The 11,815-nt window shown below is 40.3% G+C and overlaps 1 protein-coding gene across 15 annotated transcripts in view; it reads left to right on the forward strand.

Moving 5' to 3' along the window:
• Positions 1 to 11,815, forward strand: part of Sei (potassium voltage-gated channel seizure) — a 105,021-nt gene that overhangs the window by 23,508 nt on the left and 69,698 nt on the right. For 14 of the 15 annotated variants that reach the window (XM_076895087.1, XM_076895086.1, XM_076895088.1 and 11 more), the window contains one exon: positions 4,697 to 4,855. The exons of the other annotated variant lie outside the window; for it this stretch is intronic. In XM_076895087.1, coding sequence (XP_076751202.1) covers positions 4,697 to 4,855 — 159 coding nt within the window. The remainder of the gene's footprint in view (positions 1 to 4,696; positions 4,856 to 11,815) is intronic. 15 annotated transcript variants of the gene reach the window in all.

The following is an 11,815-nucleotide window of genomic DNA, read 5'->3' on the forward strand; positions in this document are numbered from 1 at the left end:
TTCTCGCAAGTTCAGTAGTCGTGTTGTCTAAAATTTAAATTTTTTAGATCAAGATACTGACTATTGTTGCGTTGGTTATTATAGGATGCCATTCGAGAACTTCCCCTTTTTCTTAAGAAACACGAGTGGAAGCTTGTCTCCGTGACTGGCGATATAAAAATACGCATCTATAAAGATAGAAAGACATTCGAGAACGTTTCCTGTGTTGCGATTTTATCGAACAAATGATCCAGGCGTTTCCATCGCGAAGGTTACGCATTGAATTTATTCATTGTTTAGTTCTCACTTTCTTAGCTGTTCGGGGGCTGTTAATAGATCCAGTTGACGAAGAGCGTTGGATGGAGTTCGTTGACGTGGCAGAATTTTATTTTTCGCTCCACGGCAGATTCTATCTTGAAAATGTTAGAAGTATCAACACGTGTTTGTTAGTGTTTCCACTAGAAGATCCACTAGAAGATCTAACTCAAAACTAACTGTTTCGAGCAGTTTTGAACGTCCTCGTGGAACGAGGTACTATTTCTCTGAGATTCTCTGAATTCGTAGATGGCTAGCAGCTTTCGTGAAAATCGATCGGCAGTGTCTTACCCAGCGGATGGATTATTGGTTCTTTTTTTTTGCAAAGGAAGGCGATGCGACCCCCGTTGAAAGAGCATCGTCTATATCCCTCTGATGCGCGCCCGCTCCTTCTTCCGGCAAGAAGTTCGCGCTGAATGGATCCAGGGTGCGTTCACCCTCGTCGCCCGCGCGTCTCTCTTCCGTTTCACGGTTCTCCTCTTCCTTCGCCCTGTTTTTTTACAGGTTTTCCCAGCCTCCGTCTTTCAGCGTTCTCAGCGTTTTTAGCGTTTCCATCTTCGTCGTCGTCTGAAAGCCACAGAACCACGAGGACTTAACGAGACTCGGGACTACTCGAGCGAGACAAAGCAAGTGTTCTCAACGTTTGACCGGGGCAACGCCACCGCGATCTTTTCCACTGCATCTTGAATTTTTATCAACAAAGTCGTTCGCATGCCGCATTTTATTCCGCGTCTTCCTACCAGCGGAAGTTACGAAGAAGAGGAGGGAACGCGAGCCGTGAAAACGAATGTTTCGCGTCGTCAAACGGTGCTATTCCAACCCCCTCGTTTCACCCCGCGGAGTTTTATTTTCTCCTACTCTTGTTTGCACTGACGTTCCAATTAAGTCGGAGTACCACTGGAATTCTCGCTGGTTACTTGTTCTTACTTTGAACCTTCTTTCAGGCTCAACTTCTGCAATCAAGGAGGGGAATGAGCAAGCTACTGATGAAACACCGCCGTTATTCTGTGAATCTTTTTAGAAACATTGAAAGTGGAATTCCACGTTTATAATATCGCTGGTTCGTCTTTCGGTTTCCTCCTTCTTTCACCCTCCCGAGTTTTAAGTAACCTAGACGTTGAGCAAACGGAAGCTAGTGGTGTCGCGCAACAAAGCAAGAGTCCTCGTCGTCTCATCTACGCTTACAGAGTAGGCTATAATTCAAATCATCATTAGAGGTCCCGCTTCCTTTCCTGTTTGTAACTTGACAGTTTTTACGCTCGACGTTTTCTGTTTTATTATTTTTGCTAAGCTTTTAAACAAGGGAATATCTAGAATATACATAATATGACTACTCAAGAAGAAGAAGAAGAAAAAGAAGAAGAAGAAAAAAAAGAAGAAGGAGAAGGAGGAGAAGAAGAAGGTATAAAAATTTCTTTTAGTGTAATTTTTATAACGCAAGAAACTCGATTATTCTCCAATTTCAACGAAAAATTAAACTGTCCGGTTACGGTTTAGCGCGATTGATAAAAATGAAATGAAAAGCAGTTAAACGAATACAAGGCTTATTGCGTAATTAAAACGATCTTTCTTTTGAAGGGGCGCGAGGAGCGAGGAAAATTGAAACACGAAACAGAGTTAAGCAATCAAAAGGGCGGAGTGTGGGTTAGCTCTCTCTCGAGCGGTGGATGTCTTTTCACGGTGAATTCATGGCTACGTGAAAATTTAACGCGGCAGCCTTGAACGCAAACCGCATGAAAAATGGTGCGAAAAGATGTGAAAAGCGCAAGGTGGCCCGCAAGGGTTGCTTCGCCGGCGTTCCGTCCTCGCGTGCCCGCGTTACAGTCGGACCTGCCGAGCCAGCTGTGCGTGACCCGTCTGCGTGCGTAACTCCACCGGGACAAAGCGAAACGGAGTGAAAGGGGGACAGAGAAAGAAAGAAACCCGGCACCGGATCGATAGGACAGCTTGCTGTGACGTTGCTGAAGAAACCACACGTATTACACATATTAGCCCCTATCTAGACACGAGGAGTGGCCTGCGAGAACGAGGAACGTCCCTCTAACTGATCGCTACCTTTCATCATTTTTACGTTTCACATTAAACGTCTCTGTTTCATCCCATCGAACGACAGAAATTCATCATCCTCGCCTATCGAGCGCATCGTTGATAAGATAAACGCGTCGTTTCGTCTACGAATAATATTTATTATAGTCCTGCCAGTTTTACGGAGCGATCAGACAGAATGTTGAATCCTTGTTTCAACATTCTCACAGCTATGGCAGCTATGGTCAAGTCTTCGGACCACTATCTTGCAAGGAATTACGTAACGGTTGCTCAACTCGTACTGCGCAGCTGCATTTTTCTACCCTGTCGTATCTCTGCTTACAAATTCATTTCGCAGTGTTTCCCTTCAAACCGTCCCTTCGGTTCTCTATCGATAGAGGTCAGCAGGGATCAAACGAGTTCAAGTATCATCCATAATCGATCCTCTTGTTAGAAGTGCAACGAATCGCCTATGAAATTCACCATCGTTAACGCTCCACACCGATGGTGTTGACTATCGAGAACCCAGATGGTCCGTGGCACTATTGGCAACGCTTCTACGACCGATCACGCGTTCGCCACCTCGGCACAGTTACGTAAACAGGTTTGCCCGAATCGGAAATCCGATGGCTGGCCTGACTTTTTCGTTCCGAGGACACACCTCCCCCCTTTTCTAGAGCCCTTCTGGACACGATCCAACGTACCTTGACTCGTAAACGCATCGGTTAATTAACCGCGTTCGCACCGGCGCGGAAAAAAGCCGTGGTTAATCGTGTACTCGTGGCTACAAGCTTACGGGTAACCTTGATACTGATCACAAATGTTTTACTGATATTTGTCTCGGTTATTGTGAAGAATGGCTGCCATTCTGTTTAAATCTACCTTTTTTCTAGTGATTAAACGGAACTTGGGGACACTTGACGTATCACGTAATTTTCTACAAAAATTTAAAGGATTTATCGAGGAACCTCAAATGCATCAGAGATTTAATTTCAATAAAAATCTATATGGAAGCCGTGGCTATGAACACTTATGGAGCTGGCTATGCATCGTTTTATTTTATTGGCATATTGAAACCGTTCGTCATTACGATGCATCGTTCTGGCAAAGATTTTGTTGCTGGTTCTCATGACATCAATCATGCTGTCGTGTAGAAAATTCACGTTTCTTTAATAGAAAAGTATCACTTTACCACCATTACATTATACACTTGCAATATTATTTGTTAATTAATCGTCGTTATACTTTTTCTTAAAATTTCTAACCATTTTTACTTTAATAATTAATACGACTAAAAAATAACATCGGTACTCTCCACTCGACAACTTGTCTTCCCGATTTATCAATAAAACTGACCAATAATTAAGATCATCAGATTCTTTCTGTCCACCCGTTTGTTCGGCTCCCAATTTCTCGTGATTGCTCCCAAACTCGAAAATCTTTATCCGCTCTTCTCAATCCTCTCGTTCCAACACGATCTTTATTTTCCACTTCGCTGAGTCGTGTCGTTCCAAATGAAATTTGAAAGGAGACTCAGTGACGTCAAAAAAGTAACACTTGTCAGAATCTTTCCCCAGAGAGGACCATTGGTTTTTTTCGGTCCTTTGCGATCGAGCTACTCTTGGCTGCCGCAAGAACTGTTGAAAAACGTATCTCTCGAATAGAACGGGAAAGCCACGTTTTAGCTGATTTCAAAGTTGTTTTAGAAGTTACGTCATTCGCACGTGACACGAGGCACGGTAAACATAATTCCTCGAGTCGTCGTGGAAATTCGAACAGAAGATGAGCGAAGTGGTGCAACCGCATTACCTTGATTAGCAATGTTACGCGATATCTACTCGTTACGAATTCATTCTAAAAAATGATAAACACGGAATTTTTCGATAGAATTCAGTAGATGTTTAGGGGATGTTTTACAAGTTTTATTTACTATTTATCTAATATCCGATTGTCTAGTTGTTTATATGCGAGACATGCAACGAGCCCTGCCTAACAGATATTCGTTGAACACGAAACTTCTAATAGATGTTACATTAAATGTTCAGTTGTCTGCACAGTGGCAGTCAGTGTTTTACAGAAACAAACAGAATCTGCTTCCGTTATTTTAATACCAAGAAATCGGTATCTATTACCTTACCAAGGCACCAGCTAGTTTTTGGTTAACTACTACAATAGGAAGTAAAATAATTTCTATTGCTTGAAAATTAGGAAGATCATATTTACAAATTATTTTGTAGATTGATATTAGTACCTAAACATGATAACTCCCGTTCTTATACGAAATAGTCAATGAACGTAGAAAATTCAAGGGATCATTCGTTTCGATGTTCCACGAGGCACACGGGTGTGGACTAATTGGATTAATTGTTTGTCACAGGCACCAAATTTCTGTGCAGCGAGGTGATAGCGTTAATAAGGAGCGAGGTGGACGACATCTGCTTGCAAATCATAAACTTCGAGGACCTGAGCTCCCAGCCACCCCAGCAGCCTGCGATTCCACCCCCAAGTCAAACCAACAACAGGCTCGTCACGCGCTGTAAGTTCGACACTTCCTCTCGTTTCATATCCCTCTCTCATTCTGTTGCGTTTCTCATTTTCCACTCTGACTCGCTTATTTCCGGTTCTGCAAGTTTTCGTCTCTCTCTCTCCCCACCCCCCCCCCCTCTCTCTCTCTCTCTCTCTCTCTCTCACCACCTCGAGCGAACATTCGAACCGACGGTATTCGAAAGTGCAGCATGACGTTCAAATCGTATCTTCGTGGTCTTCACCTAGAAGCGTTGTAATTTTAATTTGCAACACACAAAACGCAACATGGTAAAACGATAACCGCACTTTTGATTGCGCTGAAAATGTCACTCCCACGCTTCTGGTTGTCCTATTTTGTTCCACAGACATTCACTTTATTTCCCTCGTTTTGCCTGCGTTGTGCAACGCCGGGGACACTAGGTCACGTAGTTAAGTGTTAACACTGGGTGTGTCTGTAGAAGCGTACTTGGAGCATAGTGTGACCTTCCTTGCCACAAACTGATGTGCGAAAGGTGCTCGTCGAAATTAGTACCGGGCTGCCTTTTTTCTTCCACGGAGTGCAACGAAATTCGACAAATGAACTTTGCGTTTCTTTTGCCTGTTTGCGTCTCTCTTGGCGATATGGAACTTAATTTCACTCAGTTACCTAGATTAATCAAAGCGTCGAGGGAAGCACGCGGATTGATCGAATCAAGGTCGACTAACTTGTAGGGGAAGTAGTCAAAAATTCATACAAGAAAATTCTTAGAGGATAAAATAGATTTTATCGTGTAGTTACGTGCACTGTGACGTCAAGAATCCTGCGACTCGATACTGGAACCATTGTTGGATTATTTACACGCATGTCTATTAATAATCGATCCTAATTACGAATCGCACATAGTATCTCTTTAATCTCTTCAACCTCTTTAGGTAAGTATCATTGTTCCTAACCATGGGTTTTGAGTAACTATATCCTGCAAGGATCGTATTAAAATGATCCTTTGGTGTCCTCGAGTTCATGAGATCTCAATTCCGGATGTAATATATCCCCAGGTTAATTCCGTTCCTTCGAGGTTGTTCATGATCGAGACTCGTTACCTCTCCTGGGTGGAGTCAAGGGTAGCTTTGGATTCTCCGGACGATCCTTGGTAAGGACACGCGACCGTGACCTATCTCAAGGTGTTTTTAATCTTCAAAATCCTGCCCCGTAACTGGGATTCATTTTTCCCTTGTTAGTTTAATTGCTCTATTAATATTTCTTAACATCTAAGAAACTAACAAATATTTATATATAAAATGGTTAAAATAAATAATAGGTTATCCATATATATATATATATATATATATATATATATATATATATATATATATATATATATATATATATATATATATATATATATGGCATTTCTTCGGCAACGCCGTAACCCTGTCGCTATAAAACTTGTGTTGTTTCTGGTTTAAAAATTGTGAAACGTGGTTTTCACAGGCCTCCTTTGAATCTAATTTAAGATCATTCAGAGAGTTTTGCAGAGACCGAAACAAATGATAATTTGATGATACCAGGTCCAGGCTATACGGTGGATGTATTAAAATCTCCGAGCCAAGTTCTATCAATTTCTGAGTCGTTAAAAATGTATGGGGCCCAGCGTCATCAGTGCACTGTACGACACTCTTTCTGTTAAACAGTTCTAGCCGCTTACTTTGAATTGCTAGGTTAATTGTTGACAGTACAGGTCCGAGTTTATCGTTTTGCTTAGTGAAAGCAGCTAGTAATAACACACAGTATAGTCTTCCTGGGCGTCATTGTGGGCTTTGCAACAGACTGTGGCTTTGACCATGATCTTTTTCGCACATTATTGTCGTAGGTTATCCACTTTTCATCACTCGTGATCAGCGATCAACCACTTTGAAATCGCTCAGTTTTACATCGAAAATTAAATATTTTTGAGTCAAATCATGTAACACCAAAATATTGAACTTCTTTTTATAGCCAGTTTTCTCGTGGCTTAACACTGTTTGGTGATGAATGTTTAGGTCATTGGCGATATCATAACTTTTTACATGCCGGTCTTACACAACTTTTGCCAGAGTATTATCTATCCATCTTTTGGCTGTTGTTTTCGATAAGGTATCCTCATGCCCAGATAATGTAAATGGCACTAACTTCTTCCACGGATCTGCGTAGCATTTGCACCTTTATCGACATAAAATTAACGCAGTAAAATGTAACGCAGTTTTGCAGAAAGTTCGCCCATCTTCAGGGCGCAATATTTCACGTCAAAATCGTAAAAAATTCCAACACTTTTTGCAGATATACTAGCTTCGACTGTCAATTGTGTTACATTACATTAGGTCTGATTTGCTGTGACTCGTATACTCTGAGATTTCGGAGATTAATTACACCTTTTTCAAAGTCTCATAAAAAGCATATGACACATACCAATGTTGCTTGAAAGATGAAAAATATGGGTTACCCACAGAGTGATTTCGAAAGCTCGAAGAGATTTAGGGTTGTACACGTCAAATTGCAATTGTGTAGCTTACATTTGGGTTTGGAGACCCCGTTTGAACGGAAATTGACTTCACTGTCCTACGCGCCCGTTTCCGAGACATTCCCGTCGTTGCGAACAATTTTAATGTTCATAATTACCGCTTTTCCTCGAACGATTATAAGTAGTTGAAAGAGTGCCGGAGTGGTGAAGAAAATATAAGCACCCTCGCCAATTTCGTTCATAGAAAATAGCTTAAACTGCAATCTCAAAAGTACCCTTCGCATAATTAAATGCGCTGGAACTAATTGAAATAATTATCTTTGTAGAAAGGAAGTTTAACGAGCCTTAAGCCTGCTAGAACTTGATATTTCGGTAGAAATTAACAACCTCTGAAACATTGGAAGCTGGTTGTTTTGTGCCTTTGTTCTTCGATGTTGTCAACATGACTATGCGACAAAGTAAAGAGCACATTCTCTTCGGTCACTCTGTCACGATCAGTACATAGAATGTTTCAATATTCGACAGACAATGTCCAAGAGTTATTGAAGGAAAACAACGACCAGTCGCATAACGTCGCGCATAGAACAGTTATGATTCGATAGTAGTGTTGGGTACGAATTTGACTTGAACAAGTAAGTAGGAGCAGCATGTTTCGAAGCAAGCGTGTCGAATTAATATTGCCAAAAAAAATAGTGTATGTTCAATTATTCGTGATTCGTGAACAATGAAGGAACTAATTAGTATTTGAGTGGGGCGAATATATTGAATTTGATTGTTATCCAAAATGAACTATGCAAAAATATAGTGAAACGGGACGAATGCAAAGTTCGTGCGGAAAGTGAACGGTAAATAATATAATACGTATTTGAAATTAGAAAGCGAGAAATAAGTTGTAGCCTCTTTCAAATTTTCCGAGGAACTTTGGCTACCTCTAAATGTTCTCCAAACCATTCCTGCTTTCTTCTATCTTTTATGATTCGATGAGGTGTCGTGTCGCATGACACAGCTGTCTCCTACGTGCTGATCACGACGGCATCGAAACTCGACAAAATTTGTTCGAAACAGCTCGTTTTATAAAAAAAATTAAGCTATTAGTTCCTTGAATCAAATTGCATTTGTACCGAAACTCATATTTTCTATTCACTAAAGATTACATAATTACGCAATTTTACCCTGCAATGCTGCAGTATTTTACTTATTTAAGGTGATCGATTCCAAATAATTTTCATTCTATTTATTTTTATGGTTAGAATCTGTGAAAAATCGATCAAAGAATCGAAAGACTCGCTCGCGAAAGTCTATGTTGCGTTCCGATGAAAGTGTCGGGACGTCAGTAAATTCGTCCATGGAAGAGTCACGAGCCACGGACGATACTGAACGCACGCTGATATCGCTTTAACGCGACGTCTTGCCAAAACATTTCGTGCCGCGCTCGCATATAGTTTCCTGCGGCTTTTAAGCCGGAGAATCATTATTTTCTACTGCACCGATCGGTATAAGACAGCAATGGTCGACGTTCAGGGCCGGCCCGGTGGCAACTGGGCCATGTAACGCACGCCGTAGCACCCGGCGAAGATTATTACAATCGTAGAGATCGGGGTCAGATTTGCCCGCGTAATGTGTCGCGCTACGATACTCTGCGCCACCCGCGAATTACACCCCCTCGCGCGTCTATCCGCGCGTCTTCGCCCCGTTCGGCTCCTTTCTACCTACGTATCGGAATTCAGCTATCGAAACTTTTCGTACGATGAATTTTTTTCTCTTCGAAGGATGTTATGAAAAAAGTTTTTACCTCACGATCGACAGATTTCTTGTGACCATCGCTATAATTGATCCTCTTCGGCTCTACCGCTCGACTTTCGTTATCATCGCGAACTATCCAAGTGCTTCGAGAACTTTCAAGTAGTATATTCGAAAAAGGTCGCAACTCTTGAGTGAGCTTTCTATGCGGTGCATTCGAATGCACCGATGCTTCTTGGGCGAATTTCTTTTTCTTTCTCTTTGTCTGTCCTATACTCCCTTGCTTAAGCTGTAATAATTCTGGTGATGATTCGGTTGTTCGAATTTAAGTACACCCTGCGATTCGACTAGAATTCTATATACAGGCGTGCGTAGAAAGCTTGCACACGCAAAGAGGAAGAGACGCGTGGTCGCGTTTTATATCTGGAGTGTTCACGACACTATTTTTAGAATGACGCCGCAGAACATCGTTGGACGTGTGTGGCGCGCCTAACAGTTGACCCTGACCCGGTAATAAATGTTATACCCCCGTATAGGAAGCTATAGACGCTCTATCTACGGCTAGATAAATCCATCCTCCACCCCTACAGTCGAATCAGCTGGTGCTTACATGCCTGGTTAATGAAATTTATTATTCAAATGGAGATATATACGAGCGATCGTGCCACGCGTTCGCCTTCGATCACTCGGTTTTTCATGTCCTTCATTTCTTGTTTCTTCTTTCTCTTTTCACGATTCTTGCACCGGATACCGGTTGTGGTAAATGAGAGATACGATCGTTGGCAAATAGCCTTTAGTCGGACGCATTATTCTTGGAAGAACGAGTTTCAGCTTCGATCATCAATTTTTTCGTATCGTATGTGTAGTATTTCTTTTCACGCATTATTCTTTCCTAAGTTCTACTCGATTTCACTCTCTTTACTGCATTAAATTGCTTATTCTAAGAATATCATTTTTATTTCTACATCTTCACGTAACTTTTTTACATGGTATATAAAATTAATTCTTTTCGAATTCGATAGATATTTAAAAAAGGAATTACTTGCTTACTTGTCACCGGTGTGTTTTACAATTAAGATTAAAATTAAAATTGCATATACAAAATCTTTTGAAAAGATTAATAAATTGCGGAAACCATGTTGTTACTGTGCTAGTATTGTAGGTAAATGTTCTTAATTAAAAGAAGTTTCAAATTGGAAACTTAAGTTTTTCAAAGTTGCACTGTTTACAATTAAATAGGTTCGAGCTTGATTCGGGTTAGGTTTACTGCTGCAGTTAATACCTGGCCAGTTGCCTCTCGGTGGCCGGATTGATAAAAATAGCTCAAACCTAACACAAATCAACTCAAATAAAACCCAGACTAATTTAATTGATATTTTTAATTACTATTGTTATTGAGTATTATTTTTATATTCTCAAAGTTAGATTCCTCTCTCATTTGCGTCTAATACTTAACATGATATCGTATAAACTATTTACTCTCCGAATACTGAATTTATTTAAAATTAAAGGTATTTCCAAGGAAAGAGAAAACAGAAAGTTTTCCAGCTTAAATTATTTTTGTAACCTCTGTCTAGTTATATAATTCTGAAGAAGTAAAAGTATGAATTTTGTAACATTAAAAAGAAAAATAATCTCTTTTATTTTAAAATCAAATTCTTGATCGTTTTCTTTACATACAATATTTTTCTTAAAAATACTTTTTAATAAAATACTGGTACATTTTATTTGTAAAATACAACGAAAAAATGTTCAGGGAAACGTTTTTTTATTATACGCGTGTACTCTTTAAAAGATAGAGGATTCTAAGTAACAATCCACCTTATTTAGAAGCTTTTTTTATAACGAGCAACTACTTTGACAAATATCGTACAAAGGGAAAGGCCGGTTCCTTAATACTCCCTATTTAATAATAACGATCGATAGCTCTGTACTCCAGAGAACGAGAGACGAACTCCAGAGACGAGCAAATCTTTCTTTCGATTTCTCGTTTTAAATAGGTATCTCTATGTCCTTCAGATAATTAGAAAAAAGGGAAAAACTTACACTGTCTAAAAATGATATTAAATGATCAATCGTTAAACAAAACTTAATTTTAGTACCAAGCAATTTGATTAACTATTGCGCTTACGATCTCATCAATCGTCTATATTGTTCGTTTCGTGAACTTAATCAGTTTGACCTGCGAGCAGTCGAAATTACATTAAATTTCTAGGCCAAGGTTCCTGCTGCATAGAATTTTGTCACAGCTCTTCTTAAATCTCGCTGGCACATTTTCATTTCGTATTTTTGTACACGAAGTTCAACGACCCAAGCTTGGCTGAAAATCAAACAACTTTACGAGGCGATCGTGCAGAGTATCGCCGCAGGGTTCGCGTATCAACGATCGTGCTCGTAACAATAAATCAAAGATTTCGCGGGAGACATTTCGCCCTTCGATATCGAAACTCGGCACCATCGCCTCAAACCTTAACCCGTTTTCTTCCATCGCCACTCTCCACGAACCTTTCCAGAAAAAGAAACGTTTCACGATCTTCGGCAATAATCTTAGCGGTTAGTGTGCCCGACGTAGCTCTTTGGAAAGTTCGTTGTATCCAGTCGGTAACTAACTAGCAATCGGTTACTCACCATCGTCAGTCATCGAGTTCGCTGACACAAATATATTGCGTAAAATGACGCGTATAGAACTGTGCTTGCTAATTTTATCCGATGAACTTAAGCATAAAGTACGAATTATAAAGTTATTAACATCG

Source organism: Xylocopa sonorina, chromosome 5 (genome assembly GCF_050948175.1).
Source record: "Xylocopa sonorina isolate GNS202 chromosome 5, iyXylSono1_principal, whole genome shotgun sequence".
In the NCBI taxonomy this organism is placed as follows: domain Eukaryota; kingdom Metazoa; phylum Arthropoda; class Insecta; order Hymenoptera; family Apidae; genus Xylocopa; species Xylocopa sonorina.